The sequence below is a fragment of the Seriola lalandi genome, unplaced genomic scaffold (assembly GCF_002814215.2).
Source record: "Seriola lalandi dorsalis isolate HSWRI2012SDOR001 ecotype SW California unplaced genomic scaffold, Sedor1 jcf7180002054684, whole genome shotgun sequence".
In the NCBI taxonomy this organism is placed as follows: domain Eukaryota; kingdom Metazoa; phylum Chordata; class Actinopteri; order Carangiformes; family Carangidae; genus Seriola; species Seriola lalandi.
Window position 1 is genome coordinate 367,297 of NW_019525237.1, and position 22,033 is coordinate 389,329.

A 22,033-nucleotide genomic window follows, 5' to 3' on the forward strand; every position below is an offset into this window, starting at 1 on the left:
TACCTAAATCATTGTTGTGTTAACTTCACTGACGTTAGTTTTCCCTTCTGTTACATGTATTATGGCCTTTACTACAATAATTTCCACTACAGGGAAAGCTGAATTTTTATAATTAAATCCTTGAAATGATTTTACTTAACAAAACATTCAGTTGTTGAATGAAAAAATGAATTGCCTTTAAAACCTTTGTAATGATATGAAATAGCTAGGAAAGTGTGTATGACGTGAAGCTTTTAGCCTCTCTCATTAACAAAACCAATATTATCCAACAGCCTTGAGGTTGCTAATGACATGCTACCTTTAACAATACTGAAGCTAATGAGCAGCTGTCTCTTCTCTCTCTTTGGAAAGTAGAAAAGGATTTTCAGATTATGATCCTGAAGACTTGTGTGTGGAATTTCACCTTGTGTTACACTGCATTAGTTTTAGCTCGGTGAACTTAATGAACTGCAAACAGAGCGTAGGTGCAGCTATATGCACATAGCAGACAAACACAACCATCAAGACAAACATGTTTGACTGGGTGTATACTTCTTTAATCTTTGGTTATGTTATGTGCAGATGTCGGTAAAAGGGAAGCAGTTGTGATTATGGTGCAATGGTATGACACTGTGGGTGGATCTACACGCCAGGAATCATATATTTAATGTTGAGGACAAAGTGAAGGAGTCAAAAGTAAAAATGGCTCTACAGCAGCTTCTGTGTGGTGTAACTGTGATGATCACAATCTTCTCCCAAGGTAAGAAAGATGGCTTGATTTTTACTTTACAATATTACAGATAGATTTCCTTATTACTTGGCTCACATCAAGGGTGGAAGGAGTACGAGACTGTCATGCAACTTATGGGCACCTGGGTCGAAAACTGCTCAAATAAAAATACAAAAGTTGCACATTAAAGACTAGGTAACATTTTTCCATCTGGTTACGGTGAAAGGGCCCATGTGGAATATGAATAAGTTACACCAACGACTCACTCTGCAGTTTTGCAGTGTTCAAAATGATTTAAAAAATAAAATAAAAAATTCATCAGAAAGATTGTTTTTCACAGTTTTTTGTATGAGGGGAAAATCCTCCTGAGCACGTCAAAGCAGCAGAATTGTAGGCTGATATTTAGTTTCTTAAAACTACAGAAGAAATATCATTTAACAAATATCTACTATGTGAAAGCAGAGTGACTGATTTTTCTAATGGAATCAAAAACACTCAAGTTAATCAGTTATCTTCACTACAAATAAATAGGTATTTTAACACTGACGCTTTGTCATTTTTTTGTCCTATATTCAGCAAATAATTTTGACTTTTTTATTTATTTCTCGATTTTAAACAATGATCAATTAAACAAGTACAGCAATTAATTTGGGTATATTTATCATAACTTATTCTTTGGAAGTGCAGAACTGAAAAATGTTTGCATCAACCCTATATGACCTACTGTTTCACGGCCTTATACGGCAACAAAACAGTGACGTTTTATATGGAACATTCATGGACAGAAGAGTAGTATTACAAGTTACATGGATATCAACATATGTTTTGGTCATTGTGGCATGGTAATATTAATATATTCAAAATGTTGTCGTTTTTTTGCGTAAATTAAGAGGAGACTAGTGTTAAAATGTTTCTTCCAAATGTATTTGCACTTGCATTTTCTCTCCTTTTGATTTTTTATGTTTAGTGTCATTATGTGCGACTGTGCTACATGTTCACCAGAACGATTTTCAATAGTTTATTAGCTTTTACCAAAACATACTGTACACGATGTGAACAACTTGGGATGTTAGAGGAGTCTGCCCACGATAAAGAAGGCCACAGTTTAATTCATTGACATTCTGTCCGTTATCGGTGCAAGTTATCATCTGCTTCAGCATGAACAGGTTCGCCTAACACAACTTTCTCTCTTTTTGAATTTCAGGTTGTGTATCACAGAGTTTTGGTAAGCATCCAAGCACAACATTACACGCTCCTCAAGTTGCAGGTTTTGTTACCTGCAGTCAACAGTAGTAAATGGATAGTATAAGCAGTATTTACCTCTCGTCTCAGCAATAACGAAGTACTGTACTGTGTTGTGTTGAATAAGAACTCATTTGTCATCTGTCACCATTGTCCTGGTTAAATCCTGGTCACAATGGCTAATTTCAAAAGGCGCAGACAGACCTGTTGCGTAAACCAGGTATGGGAACCTGTTGCATATTGACCATGTTTAATCCTTGTTTATTCTCCAATGTCAGGATGCGGCATCGCTCCTCTGAACACCAGAATTGTGGGAGGTCAAGATGCGGTGCCAGGAAGCTGGCCCTGGCAGGCCAGTTTGAACAGTGATGGCTCTCCCTTCTGTGGGGGGTCACTGATCAACAACCAGTGGGTGCTGACAGCTGCTCACTGCGTAGACGGGTGAGGAGTTACTGTGGGAAGTTTCCTTGCAGCAGGACATATAGACTGGCAATACATAACTAACCATGTTCAAATAATACTTCACTCATACTTTATATTTCAGGGTAAGCCTAATAATCATACAACGCGAAATCCACTTTCACCTCTCGTCTCAAGGAAGTGAAAACATATTTTAAAAAGGCGTTTGTCAAAACCCCATCCTTCACACGCTCCTGTGCACAACAGGCATCTCCACCATCCACATTCCACCTGTGACACAGGTGTATCCACACATCAAACACAGCGCAATAACAACTGGAAAATTATTATCAAGACTTACCGAAATCATTTTCAAATTATCCTTGACTTACTGTTCTTCCAAACTGTTTCAAGGCTGTCTTAATCAAAGCAAGAACATATTTGGAATTATTTGGAAAGAAAGGAATAAACTGACTACGACTTCTGGGCCCTTAGGTGGTCAGTGGTACATTGGTGCCAACATGTGATCTATCTTATCTGGATAACAACAAAAAAAAAAAAGCAGAATATGTTGTGATCAGATCTCAACTAGATCAGAATGTTGATAGCACTGTACTGTCGATCCACTGAAAGTGATGCAAAGGTCAACAGCTTATCTTGGAAACAGAGGGAACCACCTAGCCTAGATCTATCTGAAGATAATAAAACCCACCAAGTTCAGTATCTGTAAAACTCACTTAGTAAATTATATCCCATTTGTTTAATCTGTACAAAAGCAAAGATATAAAAAACAACAGCTGTTTTATGGTGGGTTATGTGCAGAACTATTTCTCATTACTGCTGCCGTATTTCCTAAATTGTTGAACTTTCAGAGAAGAATGTGGCCAGCAAGTTAAAAGGTCACCTGACTTCAGGTGGGAGAAGTAGCAACCTTAAAAAGTAGATGAAGAGTACATATTTTGAAAAATGTGACAAAAAATAAAAGATGTCCGTCCACGGCATTTATTTCCTCGGCCTATGACGGGCAATGCTCGTTGGCAACATCACCTAATTTAGTTGCGTATTATCAGCCGGAGAATCAAGATCATGGGGCTTAAAGCATCAACACTTATTCAGTTGACACAAAGCTAACTATCAAAAAAAATTTTTTAAAATGACTACTTTATTTTTTTGCCTTCAAGGTCTCAAGAGCAAACAACAGTTTATCTGGGCCGCTACAACCAGTCCGGTCCAAACGTCAATGAAGTGTCACGCACAGTTGCTCAGGTCGCTTGCCACCCTTCCTACGATCCCCTGACCTCCGACAACGACATATGTCTTCTGAAGCTGTCGGCCCCTGTGACTTTTACTAACTACATACAGCCGATTTGCTTAGCCGCAGAAGACAGCACTTTCCACAATGGGACTAGCAGCTGGGTCACTGGTTGGGGTGATCTCATGGAAAATGGTAAGCTAACAGATTGTACAACCAAAGTAAAACATTGCATCATATAATTCTTAAATGATTCTCCTGAGTTCTGATTTGCCATGATGCCTAGAGATGCAATGTGTAGTGACATGCTAATAATGCTTGAAAAAAATTTTGCACAAAATATATTTTTTACTTTCATATTTCTTACTTGCAAAGCTCTTAGCTGTTATTTTTGTTATCACACATTAATTTGAATCTTACCCTTTAAAATCTCTCCAAGGTTTTTCCACATCCGAGACCCTACAGGAGGTTAATATACCAATAGTGGGAAACAAAGAGTGCCAATGCTACCACAGATCTACTATCACCGAGAACATGATCTGTGCTGGGCTCAAAGCTGGAGGGAAAGATTCATGTCAGGTGACCACCCCTTTATCTATGTTTGTTATGCAATGTTTGTGTTTGGGTTTTTTTAGCTGCCAGCGGAGAAATATATCCTCACATGGAGGTGAGACAAAGCAGGGTAGTTTGCAGAAGCATCCTGGAAATATGTATTTGATATGTATTGAAACCACTGTAAAGTCTGGCAAATCCTTAAAAGTGAATGTTTAAATTCTAAATTTAAAGTACATCAGTGTATCAGACAGTTTGCTGTAATTTGCCTTGTGGTCCATCCTACACTCACTGAAGTAGAAATTTTACTAAACATTACATGGGTTTGAACTTGTTTGAACTTGACTTTTTGAAAAATCCACAGTCATATGTCAGCCCTAATTCACAGTTTAAGCTTACCTTATACCTACATAGTAGCATGGTTCGTCTCAGTTGTTTTGTTGTTTGTAGATATTTTTATTCAATATATCTGTTACTTTTTCCTACCAAGAACGGCTAACGTTAGCTAAAATTTATGGCAGCAACATAATGTTACTGAAAAGAATTGTGCTAATTGGAGATATATTTCGTTTTTGTGTCATTTTTCTGATATTTTGACATTTTCTTTTAAAAAAACACATTAACTTACTATACAAAAAGATCAGTTCTGTCTGTTCAACACAGAGGAAGCTCTGGTGTTCTGCCTAGCTTAGCATTGAAAAACAGCTGGAAAAAGCTAACTAACAAAAGGGTCCAAAGTCACCTTATTAATATATTGTATGTGTGTATTTAACATGTTTAGACAGAAACATGTAATGATTGTAGTTTCCTGACTAACACTCTCACTAACTAACTCTGATCAGATGGTAGCTGCCTCTTGGAAGTGTGATTAGCTAGCTAGCTAACAAGGTACGCCATGTATATAAGACAGTGTCAGAGATGCTGGAAAACTTTTTTTCCGCTGCCTTTGACGTAGGCTAACCGCTTCCCCTTGCTTCCAGTCTTTGCGCTAAGCTAAGCTACACACATCATAGAGCTATAGAGCTAGCTTCCCACCAAACAGTATTGCGGGATTCATGCGTTGGCAGGCGGAATCATAGGCGGCGCCAGCAATGGGCCCGGGTGGGCCCGGGCCCACCCATTTTGAGCCAGGCCCACCCATTCAAGCCAATCAGAAGAATATGTTTTGGGGATTAAAATGTTCATCTAATTGCCAGTTTTAGCTGAGCTCATGTGAAGCTAACTTCTCAGTCAATCAGCAGCTTTCTAGCATACGTGAGTTCCCGCCCCCAGGCTGCGTTATCAGCATGTGACCCGAATGAAATGAATGAGTTAGTTTGCGCGCAAACAGTCAGGAAGAAAGAAATGTGTAACGTTACAGGTAAAGAGAAAAAAGAAAGACGGAGTTTAAGATGGTGAAACAGAGCAGCTTACTTGGTTTTTTTAACAAAAGACGCCGTGTTGAGCAGGAGGAAACTCCACTTGATTTTGACTTGAGTTCAGCTGTCCGGCCCCGCTCCCAAAGCAACGCTAATCCTCCTCTTCCTCTTCCCCCTCCTCCCCCTTCATGCATCCCCTCACAGTCATGTCAGCATGTCTCTCTCTCTCTCTCCTGTTTGATCTGAGTACCGGTATGTTGTAACATTGTAGCTTGGTTGGTTAAATAAATGGAGAGAGACAAAACCTCCAAAGATATATTTCCGTTTGGATATGTTTTGTGTAGTCAATAAGAGAGAGAAATGTCTGTTGAGTTATAGGTCTTTGTCCAGTTCAGCACTGAGCTGAGGGCAGCGACACAGGAGCCACTCAGGTGCAGAGTCACGGAAGCTGTTGCAGGTTGCAGCGCGGTGCTGTGTTTTTCCTTTTTTTTATTGGCCCATCCATTTTTCTGTAGGCCCACCCTTTCACAAAATCCTGGCGCCGCTACTGGGCTGAATGCTTCCGCCTCAACAACTATCATTCATTTCTTTCCACAGGGAGATTCAGGGGGCCCATTGATGAGCAAAGAGGGTCCAAGGTGGATCCAGAGTGGAGTTGTGAGTTTTGGTTTAGGCTGCGCCCGGCCTAAATCCCCCGGAGCCTATGCCCGAGTGTCCCAGTACGAGGAGTGGATCAAGAACGTCACCAGCAGCGACAAACCAAGCTTTGTTACCTTCACCTCTGAAGGAGAGGACTCCGACTCCAACTTCACCTGTCCAACACCTCGACCAACACCACCACCCTTCAGAACCACCACAGATGATGAGAGCATATTTGGGGGTGGTGAAAATGTGATGGCTCACTTCACCTCACTCTTTGCCCTTTTTCTGTCGCTCTATGTACTGGTTGGTTTTGCATAATGTGAAACTATGTGCAATTTAAGATTCCTGTGCCCACATATCTAATTCACTGTTTGGCCACGAGGGCTCTTCTTATTGTAACAGTACAAAAACATTTTTAACACAATAATGAAGCACTTATAATCACAAATGGGATTACTTGACTGGTTTTGTCTTCGATAAAATTTTATGTTAGAAATATATATTCTTATGTAATGATTTGGTACAGGGCAGGCAGCTTAAAGAGGGTTTGTCAGAGCTTTCTTTCTTTTTTTGTTGAAAACAGCTGTATCTTGATACAGGGTTGATGAAAGCAATGAGGTTTTGACCCAAAACAATAAAGCTGCAGATTGTAAAACAATGACAACAAGGTAAAAGATGAGGTGAAACCAGTAGGGGGAACTGCAGTGGGGTTGACACTGAGCAACTTTTTATTATCATTATTATAATTATTATTGCAATTTTTCACTCAAATAAAGTTAATTAACACACTTGGACACTCAATTTTTGAACTCTCATTTTCCCAGAACACATGCATCACGACACAGAAAATTTGGCAAGACCACTGGATTAAAACCTAATGTCTTCAAGGTGAAAAGTCCCCACATTAGTTGGTTGACTAAACCCGAAACGCATCCTGTCCTTTCCAATAGAGCTCCTCAGAAAAGGATTACACATGGTCACAAATAAACACACACACGCCTGTTAACCTGCCAGGGAAATGGGACTCATCTCCCCTGGCCTGCAGAATTAAATGCAATAAAAAACAATTAAATGCACTGATTCCATGAGTGTGTTTGAGCGTCCGTTACGTACGTTTGTGTGTGCAAGTGTTTTCCCGTGTAGCTGTGTGCATCACGTTGTCCTTCAGTCCCCGTCAAGGTTCACAAACTCCCTCTGAAGTGAGACCTAATTGGGCCAAATGGAGCGTATTTATCATTTCCTTGCATTTTTTAAGTTTAAATTTTTAAATATCTCACAAATGAAGGACACTGTGATCTATGACACACACACACACACACACACACACACACACACACACACACACACACACGTTCCGGATGGCTGATCAGAAAACAAAGCAGCGAGCAGCCCGAGGCAACACAAGCAGTCGAATTGTTATTCTGCGGCTGTGATGGTGTTTTATTACTTCAGCCTCAGTGGTGGACTTTTCTCATAGTGTAACTCACGGAGAACAAAACAAAGATGAGCAAAAACAAAAATGACCTGACAAATCTGACTCTGGGGTGAGAGACACCCTCCTGAGAGTAAAGTTCACTTCGTTCCCTGATGTCCAAGCAGTTTGTTTCTGTTTCTCCTCTCACTTTCTCTGTCTTGGTTAGCCACATTAATCATTTTGATTGTACTGAAACTTGTTTTTACCAGCAGGCTTAGGAGAGAAAGATTATTAAAATAACGTCCCTGTTATTGTGCATTTTTATTACTTTCGAGCACCTTTTTTAACGGCTCTGTACTTAATATGTCTGATTTGCTTTTTTGTTATGTGTACTTTATGAACATTGAAAGCTCAGAGAAGAGAAAATGGGACAAAAAGAATACGTAGCTGCAATATATTTTTCACCATGTTAAAAAAAAAGAAGATTGTTGAATGTTTTTATTTTCATTGCATTAGTGTAAAAAGCAAAAGAAAAAATAATAACAGCAACCTTGTAAGAAATGCAGACAAGAAAAGCCTATTAAATGAGAAAAATCTGTGACTAAGTGGCATTTAAACAAACAATGCGCTGAAATGTTGTCATTATTATTACTATTGAGCCATCGACATTATGCTTCTGAGAAAACAGCAGAAAACTGGACTGAACAAGAAGATGACGGATAATAGAGTGAATGACAGACACTGCAGAGGCTGCATGTGACAGTTTTCTCTCAAACGTTCGCTGTGTACATCCAAATGTTTATGAAAGATTCAAGAGAAACTTAGCACAAATGATTGCACATAATGACATAGTGTCTATTCACCACAGAAGAAAAATACCCACACAATTAACCTGTGCAGCATGAAAGAAGGAATGATGACAGGAACAATTGCTTTGAATGGAAAAAAGTTCTTAATAGACAAGATATTTCTGCCTTAGTAGTTGTGTTTCCAAAAAGAGAACAAGTGTGCGTGAGTGGCAGTGAATGCCATCAGTGCAGAGGTATGCATGTTACATAAAAATGTGGTCGCACCGGAAAAATGAGGTGGATCAGTCCACATAAAGGTCAAAACCCCAGCAAACAATGGCATAAAACAGGGCTGAAATACCAGTCAACACTAGACAAAAAACACAACTGAGACACAGGATGACAGGAACAATTTCTTAATAGGTTAAAACCCCAGCAAATAATGGAAAAAGTCAGGACTAAAAAAAAAAATCTGTGAATATTGGAATAAAACACAATTGACTGAGGGTTAAAACACCAGTAAATACAGATAAATATCAGACAAAACCAGGACAAAAACACAGGATGTTAGACTAATAGTCATCCACACATCCGTGCAAAAACAGGACGGACAGATACCAAAGACATAATCACTTTAAGAAAACAGGCCCTTATAAAGAGCAGTGCACTGCAGAGGTTGCTGCAGCTCTGTCTCAGTGCTGACTCACTGCTGATGCGTAATGACTCACGGTGAAGTTTAGATCAGACGCTGCTCGTTAGTGAGCTTCTGCTGAACTTCATCACTGTTACATAAGCCTAATATGAGAAGTCAAAAATCAATCCTCAAGCACGTATTGGTACCAAACGGTAGCAGCGCCGGTTGTAGTACATCGAATTTCATTTTGTTTGTCTTGTACAAACACAGTTTATATTTCACACACAAAAACACAGTTAGCCTCTCACTTGGAGAAATTCGGGGGAAATTGGTGCTTTTTCTCTTTTTAGCTGCAATGTTGCACACACATATAAATTACAAGGATGTAGTTTCATGTTGCAGGTTCCTACTTGTCTTCTGTTAAGAGTTAAGGATTTTCGTTTTAGGTAACTTAGTATTTCTTTAGTCAGCCTGCTGCTGGTTCCATCTGCTGCCTTATTTGTTGAAAGTGCCATTTTAATTATCTTACTGAGGTAGAAACTAACTTCTCTCTTCCCTTATTCACCATGGTCTCAGAGCCGGGGGCCACAACTTGACACAAGAATAAAAACTAAACTAGCCAACTACTATTAGCAGCACAGTGACAGTAGTAGAGACATACTGTGGCCTGTTTGTAGAACTGCAGCAGTAACACTGTGATCGAGTGTCAGAGCAGCAACAGGTCAATGTGACTGACAGCAGCAGCGGAGGCAGAGGCATCAGCTGGAGTAAGAGTAGTAGGGTGTGCAGCAGTAACAGCCACAGTAGCAGCTGTCATGCAGTCTATATAATACTGAATATAGACAGCTGCTTTTTGCATGAGGTTCCTCTGAGTTTCCCACTTTCCTTCTGGGCAGGAAAAAAAAAGGCTCCTTAATGCATGACTAAGCACTGAGTCACTGTTACAGCCCGATGTGTGTGTGTGTGTGTGTGTGTGTGTGTGTGTGTGTGTGTGTGTGTGTGTGTGTGTGTGTGTGTGTGTGAATGTGCGAGCGAGTGGTGGTTTCTTTTCTTTTCTTTCATCCAATCTTTCCTTTGCCTCCATCTTTGCTTCTCTTCTTTTATTTTCGTTGCCTGAGTTCTCCTTTCTGCCGCCTTCGTCTCTTGTCTCATATCACTGAAGTCAGCATCTGTTGACTTTGAAGCATTTGTGTGTGTGAGAGAGAGAGAGAGAGAGAGAGAGAGAGAGAGAGAAAGAGAGAGTGAGAGAGAGAGAGACAAGAGTGTTTGAGAGGCACAAGAGTAAATTGCTTTAATCTTCCTCTTTGCAGCCTCAGCTATATAGTTCTGAATTGACTATTGTCTGGTGCAGCGACAATAAGTGTCTCACACACACACACACACACACACACACACACACACACACACACACACACACACACACCTAAATGCATTTAATCCACCAAGGTTGCCTTGTTGATGGTTATAAATAATATGGATGCATATTGTCTTCACAGTGAGGTGAGCAAGGTAAAAGTTTTACTGTATCTGAAAACTTTAAGCAAACAACACTCATATATATTCAGAATGGGGCTACACACACACACACACACACACACACACACACACACACACACACACACACACACACACACACACTTCATCCCTTAACTCTGTGTCATTCCCTCACCCTCTCTCTCCCTTCACTGAACTCTTTATCTACAGGAAAGCATCAGCAGTGTAGTAAAGGGACGACAGCGATGTTTGGCTCCATAGTGCCGCACTGACTCAACGCAGCTTTTGTCTGTTTGAACTTTTATTTTGTGTTTCTACTTGAAGCTGCATGAAACTCAGCAGCATGCACGACCTTCTCGCAGGAGGAGGCTGATTTTGCCAATCAGCCGTTTAATCGCCTTTGTTTCGGTGCAGTCGCTCGTTGAGCTTCTGTCATTGATTGATCTGAGCCAGGTTTCTGCCACGTGCACATGTGCTGTGTGAACTCAAGTTACATTAACAACTTAAAAACTACCAATGTAATGATAAGAATGATAATGTGACATACATAATGATTGGTCTGATGGCAAAGGCACATCAAGTACTATGGGACATGGTATATTAAAGGTGCTGTTCAGTTCACCCGGATACACAATGTAAACTACAAAATAAGACCAAAGCACCAGAGGCTAATTTCACTGTTTACAAGTTTCATTCAAGATTTAAAGATTTCATCTGATGAGACCTCAAGAGACAGAAGATAAAAGTAGAAGCGTAACGTTCTCAGAAAGACGGACACACAGTATCTACTACAGCTCTTGCTATTAGACTTCTGAGCCCTTTGTGTGATTTTTAAATCAATGTTAAACAACAATTATTTTGATGGGATTGGAAAAAACTACAGCTCCCTTCATGCATGAATACTTATTGTAACTGTTTCACCTTTACCTGAGCTTTTCAAACACACTCTCTTCATGTTTTTTTTCTTTTTTTAAGCTGTGATCTATAACTAGATGTTTTTTAAAATGCTACACGCTCTTTCCTCGTTGTTGCCTCTCATGTGTGATTGATGTGTTTGGGGTAGACTGAATAAAAGGATTAAAAAAAAGGTTTTCTAAAAAGTCTATAAAATGACGTCTTCTTTAACATTTTTCCTACTTTATTGAAACGAGGAGGCACAAAAGAAAAGGTTGTTTGTCCTGTTGATAAAAGCATAATTGTAGGAATGAGTCATTCTCCTCCACTGGGCGAGATACTGATAAGGTAGTTCATAAAGTAATGATGAGAGAGGGGGAGGAGGGGGTGGCCTAGGTAGGTGGAGGAGAGTAAAGTGCAAGAACAGCAACAATAAAGCTGTTAAAGCTGGTACAGAGAGCTGGAGGACTCCAGTGCAAAGACAGTTCAGGAACCAGATTGAAAGAGTTTACTCGGGATACACAAAAAGGCAGTCAGTGAGGAAAACAGTCCGAAAAGGGATTCGGTGGGGACAAAGTCAAAAACATGAGCAGAGATCTAAAAAATAAACAGGAACACTAAACAACCGGAAAATTCTCCAATGCTTGACTTTAGGGACGAAGACAAAATGGCAAAGGGAACTAAATACACACACAGACTACATACACGAGGGAGGCCCGGGAAATAAAACAGGAAGTAAAGCGAGAAAAATGTCAAATCAAGAACACAGAACCTGACGCTGGACGAGACGTGACCGCTACTCCTTCTAATCTATCAATCCTGTGCCTATACATTTGGTTTTTCTCTCTAATAATAATTTTTCTTCTTCTATGTCTTATTATCTATCCTATTACGTTTCCACCCACCTTTCTCCCTCCTACTTTTCTGTTTCTCCCTCCTTTTAAATTACAAATTCTACTACCTCATTTTCCTTGCCACTTTTCCACTTGATCTACCTATCAATTTTCTTATTTCTACTCTGCCCTTTTTCCTCCCCATTCCCCATTTCTTGGCTTTACTTTATCTCTCCTCCTCTTCCATCAAATTAATACCCGTCTCGCTCGCCACTGTGCAGTTCAGTTCATGTGGGTCATTCGGCTAGAAATTTGATCATCTTCATTATCAAACAGACCTGCATCAGCAGGAAGTGGGTTGGTTTCAATTTGGCTGAAGAAAGACGGGCTGGACGTTGTTGAGCACCAGATATTTCTGCAATTCGTCTCATATTCCTGGAAGTTTAGTTCGACAAGAGAAAAGACTGCAAAGAGGGACGATTTTAAGGAATACAAAAGAAATTAATTAGTGTGGATTTTTCTTCCAAATCTGATCTGTAAAGTTCCCAACATTAACTATATTCTGCTCAAGTTGAATATTATTATTTTGTCCTGCTCTTCGATCAAAACATGTGGCGTTATCACAAATATACCGCAATCTAAATATATATATACATTTCATTTCATCTTCATTTATTTACCCATGTTAGACTTTATCTAAAGTTTAGATAATATTTCTCATTTTTCCTTTTTTTTTTTTTTTTACAGATGTATTCATAAGTCAGTTTAATATAATTCCTTATTTAATGTTTTTGAGATGTTTTGTAAACTCACGACAGGTACCTTCCAAGCGGCACAAAATCCTGTTGTTGAAAGTTTAATCAAAGTTTAGTTTGAAGACATTTATAAACAGCCTCTCCAGTAAACTCGTAACAACATTAAGGGTAATTAAGAGTCATTTTTCTGGCCACCCAACAAATGTTTTACATCCTGGTTTGGTCACTGTCAAGTTTAGCTGCTAAATGCTATGTCTATGTTGTTTGCTGTTTCACCATGGTCATATTAACTGGTGCGGCTTTAAATTCATCATGTTAAAACTGATGAATAATTTATATTAAAGCAGAAGTTCCTCTTCACGTACAATGTTTCCTGGAGGACATGCTCAAACAGTTTGAAGCTAAAACACAAACTGCCTTTGACACTTTAAATCAAACCTTTCCCTTTGAACCTGTGAATTTCACTTACATCACGACTCTTCACCCGTAAGGCTGGTAAATTCCTTCTTAACGCTCATTACGAGCTGCTCCCATCATCCCACATTAGGTTTGACTTTCTACCTCATTTCACGCTAAGCAGCTGATGTCTGCCTGAATGTATCTATATGAATATCATCTTAAGTGGGAAATTAAATTCTGGATTAGGGATTTAGCGCTTTCTTCTCCATCATTCATCCCTCGTCTTCATCTTGTAATCTTCTCCTCCATCTATCGTCTTGTTCCTCTCCAGCGAAGGTTGTTCTTCTCGACGGATTTAGCTCGTCCTTAAAACTGTCGGTCTCGTCTGTCCCTTCTCTGCAGTGTCTGGCTTCCTGTCATTTCCTTTTTTTATTTTTTATTTCTTTCTAAGGATTTAAACGACAGGCTTGATAATCCCTCATTTATTCCCTAAAATATCCTCTTGAACATTACTAACTTTGCCTCAATTCCACTCTTAACTATAGGGACGCACACCAGATAACAAAACTGTCCAGATGGTTGCACATGAATAGCTGCAGCGTGGGATATTTACAGTGGAGTTCTGATAACACACTGATCGGGACAAACGCATATGTACACATACATCCTACAACACCTTTGTTTTATTGCCTCCATTATCACGTCAAAACTGGGTCCCAAAACAGGCATCTGACAATAACAGATTGTGTTATCAGTCGTGTTAATTATATTGAGACACCAAGGCTTAATTTTCATTATTTGTTCATGCTGATTAGTTGCCCCACTAATCTCTTCAGGGTAAAGGACTCTTGAATAATTCGACCTAGCCTGAAGGGGAATAGAGAAATCCATTGATGTTAAATGGAAAACTGAGACAAGCTGTTAATGAGATATATCTCCTTATTAAATCTCAAAATGACAGATGAGAGGGTTTAGCAGAGTTCAAGTTGCACTACTACAAATAGCATGCTAATTCTGATGGAACGTAGCAAGCTATTATGAAAAGAGTGTAAACTAAAGAGTCTGCATACAATACAAATATTTTATAAATGTATATCTATTTAGAAAAGTTTATTGATATGAGACAAGAAGACACTGAGCTTGTCACTCCCCACAGCAAACGTTTAGATTGGGGATGTTATGTGTGAGTTTAGCTGGACGATTCAAGTAATCTGTAACTATCCCATCACCGTCTTTGTTCAGGAGACATTTTCTAAATAAACTTAAAATCCAAATGTATTATTTTACTTTACCATCAAATGTAGAATTTAATTTAACTGCACTCACCCTTGCACGCACCTACCCTTTTTTGTCATCTCTCCTGTCTTTGCTTCATACGTTGCAGCTATTTTACCTCTGATTTACGTTGGGCCAGTAGTCCTGTTTCCAGACATTGTTTTACTTAGTGTAGTTTCACACTGTTTTTGGGGGGAAGACCTCGGGCAATGACTATCCTGAGCTTTATTATTTTGAGTTTTCTGGGAACGTCCAGCTCCTTGTTGTTACATACTATTGGATGCTTTGCAATAAAACATTGTTTGTTCAGAGTAACTCTGTGGTGTCACTTCAACAGTGCAAAAACTAACATCATTTTTCAGGTCCTATATTTATATATTTCAATAGAAATGAACTAATGGAGAAGTTACTGGTTCCTGGAAAGGAGAATGTAATTTGTTACAATTGTAACTACAGGGAAAATGTATCAGTTATAAATATTGATGGTGCAAAGAATTGAAAAATTTAAAGTTATTATCATATATTACTTCAGTATGGACAAGCCTTTATCTTTGTTTTCCTCTTTGTGAGTTTCTACTATCTCTTATATCTTTATTCTACAGACTCATCATCATTTCTACTTACTAAAAAGCCCCTCTCATGATTGTCACATTGCTGTGTTCATCAGCCACCTGCTGGCTCCTCACCAGCAGCACTGCACTCTCAGGGTGGATCATCTTTATGCAGCTTTAGTTTATGAGTCTAATTTCCAGAAAATATACTGTTGTTATTCTTTGTTTTGAAGGTTCACCTAAACTTGATGTAAAGTCGAACTGTACTAAAGTAGCACCTGTGCACACTGTATCCTCTGACAAAGCCATTCGTTGGTTGTTTACGTCTGTGGTTACACTCTCTCAGAAGAAGTCAGCACGGCAGCGTCAGCAGAACACCAGGCTCTTGTCAGTTGTGCGGTTGGTTTCCCTCGCAGCTCTGTACACATCTAATCACAGCGAGTCTAATCACACTCAGTATGTGTTTGTCTGTAGCTCATTAGACAAAGACGAGCACTGCGGGCTTGTTTCCGCATCCGAGTGTGTGTGTTTCTGCTAATCCACGCAGATTGTTTTCCATACGCACTGTTCTTCCTGCATCATTTGTCTGGCTGATTGTTGCTCTCTCTGCCACATGAACGAACACAAACACACACAGCGGCAACGGCTGCCTCAGAGTGACAACAGTTTCTAATGATAGCGCTGCAGTGAGTGTGTGTTTTTCAATATATGTATTAGCTGCAACCAAACAAAAAAATCTTCAGTTGATTTTAGTTTTAGATCCACGGTTTTGCAACATTTTTGTTTCCATGCAAGAACGTATTATAAGTAAATAACGAATGTCAGAGTTCGATCATCTTTGAGTATGTTCACTCTGAGTTACATGCGTGTGTGACGAAAACTGGGACATTTTAGTGTTTTACGGATGTTTGTTTAGAACTGGGACAACACCAAACAAACCTGGACGTCCAGTCACCGTAATGTTGGCTAGCTTAATAGCACTGGTACGTGCTTGCATTAGCCTTTGCTAGCAAAATCGAATAAATTTGACATTGTTCAACATCCTCATTGTTACTTTTGTTTTACGCAAGATACGAGGACACACACACAGAGACATACAAAGACAAGGCAGAAGAAGATTTGACTTTTTCAAGTCAAGCAGTCACATAAGTGGAGTTACAGTGACATGGGCTTGCTAGGTTTTTGCTTTGGGGGGGGAACAGGAAGCTAGCTTGAAATCTTTAATTGCTATCATTCAATTTTGAAGCAGTTCATTCATTTTGTTTTTTCGTCAATGCTATTTAGGTGTTGTTTTACGAGCTTAAAACCATTTGTTTGGGTTTAAAACCCAGACAGAAGATCATCTCATCCTTACTACTGCTGTCTTTTGCTTGTGTAGTATAGGAAATCACGATCACAATCAATCAGGCATCAGCCTCAGTCAGAGAGGATGGAGGTAACATTACACAGGTGGGCTGTCAAATGAAATTAGCTCTAAGGTTTGCCCTCACCTTATCAGAATCAGATATTCTTTATTGATCACTGAGGGGAAATTGTTTTTGTTTCTCTGGCATAGAGAAATTATAAGAAAGAAAAGGGAATAAGAAGAATAAAAGTATGTAAAAATATGTATAGTATACTACAAGAATATATATGGAAATAGAAAAAAGAAAAAATGTGTAAAAAATATGTGCATCATCCTACCCTATATAAGTCGGTGTGAATAATATTTGAATAATATACAACAGTTGTGTAATCACCCGGGGTATTGCACAGAAAAGTTTGAAGATTGAAATGTCGGGTGAGTTATTGTACAGTTGTTGTTGTACAGTCAGTTGTGTATTTTTACTTCATAGGATGTTTAAGAGGAAGTGGGGGTCCAGGAGTCAGGAGGACAAAGAAGAGCAGGGAGAAGTACAACTATATCTTTGATAGTCCTTGTGCCCAGGGAACACTACAAAAAAACAACAACAAAAAAACAGAGCAATGCAAAGAACCGGCTTTGATTTGAGAGCATGTCCGCAGCACGTAATATAACCAATGTAAGGCTGAAGAATGCTGTTTATGCTGTAAACATAAATAATAAGAGTGTGACGAAAAACCGTAACGTTCGATTAGGTAGTCATCAGGGAATAACGGCACATCTAATCGGGGGTCTCAAAACCCTCTCTCGATGTAAGGCTATGTGAATTAAATTGGCTTCAGCTTCAACCAGGCAAACGAGGAAAGATCACTCCATGTCTGACAGCTGCTTTAGCCTCAGCAGGAGGGAGGACACCAGGAGAAACTCAGGGTTTGTTAAAGAAAAGCTGCCAGCGAGCCCAGAGTTTGCGTTACTTCTTGAAACCCTGAGTCTGTTAACCCTGGGATGAGGGGAAACGCAGTTTTCACTAAACCTCGCTTTCTGCCATACACCTCAGCTGTTTGAGAAACTATGATTTATTTATAACATGTTTGGTGTTGATACGGCTCAGTAGTTTTGGGACCTGGTTTCCAGAAAAAGTGAGAAGAGGATTAAATAAGACAGACCAGAACTGCAGGGAAACGAAAGGTTCAGGGGAAAGAAGGGAGTGTATAGAGGTGAACCCGCAGTGAGGTCAGAAAACACCATCCTCCTGTTGTTTTATCAGATTACGTGTAATTCTTGCCTCAGCCACATGCGCAAATTTGCTATTTGCATCTCTCGTCCATGGCATTGCATCATTGCTTTCTTCATCCAGCCCATCACCCAACGTGCAAATGAAATCTTTTCATGCATCAAGCAAATGTTTTGCAGTCACCTTCTGATGTTCCTTTCATTTTCCTAGGTGCTGCCTAAAATCCACAGACCTCAGTGTCTAAACCGAGACAATTCAGAGACAAAATTTTTGTTTGTTGGTTGAAAGATTATCAACAAACAAGCAGGTCAGATTTCAGTCAAGCTGTTTCCCACAGAGCCCCGAAGGTTCGGTGGCGTCCGACCTCATCAGTCAGGAAGATTGATATCTAAAACTGTTTGATGCTTTGAGCTTTCATGTCCCAAATCCAGGCAGATCTGACAGCTGGCTGTGGATGGAAACTTCTGAGAAAGTCTTACTGAACAAATGTGGTGAAAGATAGCGGAAACAGGAAGGGGAACATTTGGGAACAAAGCTGAGGATGGAAGGGAACGGGAAGAGCAAGGAAGAAACGGATAGGAGAGGCAGGAAATAAAACACATGTCATGCACACGCCACTGTAACACCCGCCACTCGTCTGGTCTTTATTACATCCACCAGACTTTAGAGCCCGACTGCAGGGATTTGAGTCATTCAGTGTCCAAAGGTGTTAAATGCACGGCTACATTCAAGCCCGTTAAGTTCTTCCACACCAGACTGGGAAACCCATTTCTTTATGATCCTGACATTGTCATAATGAAACAGGAAAAGGGACATTTGTAAATGCACGCTATTGTCTAAATGATCCACCTTGTGTCCTAAAGTGGTTCTGCCAAGTATGTGTACTTGGAGGAAATGTATCTACATGCACTGATTACAATCATAATCTTATTCCTGGACCAGGTTACCACAAGTGTTCTTGTGTCTGCAATCTCTTTCTTTCAGTCAGACTGAAGGCTGAGATCTGCTCTGTGGCTCAGCACACTCTTAAAGGATATGAAAGGTATTCTGCACATGGCCCTTCTCTTTAATAATACAAGGATATAAAGACTTGGATCTTTCTTTTTTTTTTTTTTCCTTTCTTATATGAGTCTCAGTACATCCACACATTAAAAACACATTTGCACAAACGTAGTGCAGCCACAAGATGAGTCCCTGTGATATTGAATTTTGGGCTACGTCCACACTGCTACGTTTTAGTTTTAAAAAGCATCTCATTTGAGTTTTCGAGCCCCTTAAACTGAGAGTTTTGGAAATGCTGCGGAAGCCGTTTTAGTCTGAAAACTCCAGGAGTTGCATTTTAGTGCGCCGGGTTAAAATGGAGACCTTTGGAAACGATGACGTAGACAACCATGGTCGCTCTCTGATTGGGTCTTATCTGCATCGACAAATTTTGTGCAACTAATCAACTGCAGTGCTGACAATCTGCTTTCCTGTTTACACCTGCATGCGCGTGCCCAGTGTACGTGATCGCTCAGGTATGTATATGCTTTCAGGCGTGTTCGTACGGAAAGAGATCATTTCTGATACCGAGCTAAAACGGTCGTCTGGACGGAGATCGTTTTCATTTTTTAAACGAGTGGTGTGGACGCAGTCTTGGATTCTTGCTTTGTTCAGCAGCACGTTTGACGGCATCTCTGTAACTCATCTCTTTTTCACTCTCAGATGCATCAACACACAGGGATCTCGTGAGAATTAAGCCTGCGAGTTTTTATCGCCTCAAGTGTTTATTCGTGTTCTTGCATATAGTCATGAGCTCATTACTCACTCCATGTACAAAAGTAAAGATGATGCTTTCTAATATTCTATAAGAGCCCACTCTTGCACATTTCAAGAGTCTCTATTGGTGTGATATTTTTTAACACAAACAGGCCGAATGTAGACATCAGTGGTAAAAGTCAGCGTCAGTTTCATCCCCTCAGCGGCAGTCATCACTCACACGGGGGTTGAAATCCATCACAGAAGAAGCAGAGACACCCATTTCTTTCTTTGGCAGAAAATAGACTGCAGAATGCAATTCAGCCAGAGACAGGAACACAGCTGCAATCAGACAAACAGCCGAATGATCATGGCGGCAGGTTTTATTACTCGGACATACGCCCACCCTTAATCATTTTCCCATCGTCCTGGGAAATGTGTTAGATCACACACAGGATCCTGTTCTTTCAGATTCTGGGAAATTATAGTTGTTTATTTTTATCTATAAGAATATGGTAAAAAAAATTAATAATATTAATAATTATGAGGCGCTCCCAAAGAAAATTTTTAATTAAATTAATTTAATAGATTAAAAGAATCTGGGCTTTCACCTACTCTCTCTTGGCACCTACATTACATAACAGTGGTGAAATGTGTTTTGGGTGAGATTTGAGCTCTGAATGCCGAGTGTTGAATGTGGTTCCTTTGGGGGAAATGTTGCCTCTTTGTTATTCTCTGGAGGTTTCAGACTTCAGTGACACTGACCTCCGGGCGTTTGTATTGTTCCACAAAGATATGCCTACTCACCATGTGTGTGTGTGCGTGTGTGTGTGTGTGTGTGCGTGTGTGTGTGTGTGTGTGTGCGGTTGTTTCCTCCACTTTACTACCCAGGGGCTTTTCTCTCCTTTGTCTTTTAGCTTTCATTCTGACACACACACCCACTTATGGTATTTAGATGTTTTTTTGTATTAAAACAGAAATGCTCTCTCTCTCTCTCACTCACTCACTCACTCACTCACTCACACACACACACACACACACAGAGAGACATGAACTTTTTTTTTTTTGCATCTCTTTTGTTTTCATTTCCGTAGACTACTGACTTCCTCCAAAAGCATCTTCCTGGGACTATCTATGAGGTTTGGGACATCACGCATTCAACCGCAGCAGAAACAGAACCTGACTTCCACTCAACTGACCTGGAACACGTTTGGAAGAACAACCGACAGATGCTTTCACTTTTTAGGAGATAGGCTACATCAGTTGAAAAAGCCGTAGCTGCTGTGGTTACTGACAATGAATCCAAAACACTGAAAACTATTTGTGCAATGTAAGTCTTCCAAAGTTTCTGTTGGTGTCACGGTGATACCTTGCCTTTCTCGCTGTCCTCCCCTGCTCCCTCATATGTAGCTTATCAATCACTTTCTTTCCCAGACTGTCACCAAAGCCAAAAGAAACTTCTTACATCTGTCTTTCAAGCCTTTCTTTAAAGTGGATGAAAGTAGAGGATTTAATATTTCTCTTTAATTCTAAAAAAGCAAGCCGAGGGTTATCCATGACGATTGAATTTACTTTTTGCTCCAGGATATTAAGCCCATGGATGGAGTACTGAATGTGCCAACAGGGCACAAAACCCATGGGCCCCTGAAGGAGTCAAGTTGACCCTGGGCTCCACCTAAAAACGTCCCTGCAAGAAATGCAAAATTACTACAAAGAGTCGTGCTTTTAATTTAACAGTGAAGTGTGATGTGATGTTTCCTGTCACATAAATACGGCTGGGTGAGATGATGTGTTCAATATCCTTTTTCTGACCTCGCTATCTTGTTCTTTTTCTGCAGGATACTGGAATCCAGGTTGTAATTTTGTGCAGAAAGAGAAGGGGATATGTTCACTGGATGGCAGGCGGGCGGGGGCGGTTCACACCTGTATGTCCTCATGTACCGACATACACACCTGCTCTGTTCAGCCAGGGAAAGATCAGCCACCTGATGTATTGTTGGCCCTGACAGATGATAAAGGTTGCAGTGTCTGGGTGTAATAGGGGAGACGACCTCTCTGAAAAACTGCCCTTGCGCTGAATCTGAAAGTTGTAATTTAACCCAGTGGACACCACAGTCGTCTATCTTGCTAGTGAGGAAGTCTGTCACAAAAACAACCTCATAGAGACGCACAGCAACCTTTACAAGATGCAAAACAAGCACAAAGAGACACAAAACGACCTTCAGGAGATGCGCAAGGCCACAGAGATGCAAAATGTCCAAAACAATGACCATGAAAAGATGCAAAATGACAAAGAGATTCAAACCAAGGACAAAGAGATGCAAAATGTCAACCAAAGATGCAATGTGACCACAAACAAACACAAAACCACCTTTAAGAGATACAAAACAAGCACAGAGAGGCAAAACGTTGCCATAACATTGCAATACACATTGAAAATATACATATTGCAATACAAAAGCCCATTGCACCCTGCACACAAGAACATATCCAAATATGCAAATTTTTTCAGTGTAATGTTAAAAGTAA

General features: G+C 40.0%; 1 protein-coding gene across 1 annotated transcript; it reads left to right on the forward strand.

Moving 5' to 3' along the window:
• The first annotated feature begins 644 nt into the window (after positions 1 to 644).
• On the forward strand, positions 645 to 6,942 carry LOC111667128 (chymotrypsin-like protease CTRL-1). Its single transcript, XM_023422721.2, has 6 exons — positions 645 to 739; positions 1,914 to 1,934; positions 2,230 to 2,392; positions 3,532 to 3,797; positions 4,042 to 4,181; positions 6,110 to 6,942. Exons 1-6 carry the CDS (start codon positions 682 to 684, stop codon positions 6,470 to 6,472), a joined length of 1,011 nt encoding a protein of 336 aa, XP_023278489.1. The 5' UTR covers positions 645 to 681; the 3' UTR covers positions 6,473 to 6,942.
• Positions 6,943 to 22,033: the final 15,091 nt, after the last annotated feature.

What these genes read in the sequence shown, in the direction of transcription:
- LOC111667128 (XM_023422721.2), top strand. Translation starts at nt 682, where the DNA reads ATGGCTCTACAGCAGCTTCTGTGTGGTGTAACTGTGATGATCACAATC. An exon ending in GATCACAATCTTCTCCCAAG is followed by an intron (nt 740 to 1,913) that starts GTAAGAAAGATG and finishes TTTGAATTTCAG; the next exon opens with GTTGTGTATCACAGAGTTTT. An exon ending in GCTGCTCACTGCGTAGACGG is followed by an intron (nt 2,393 to 3,531) that starts GTGAGGAGTTAC and finishes TTTGCCTTCAAG; the next exon opens with GTCTCAAGAGCAAACAACAG.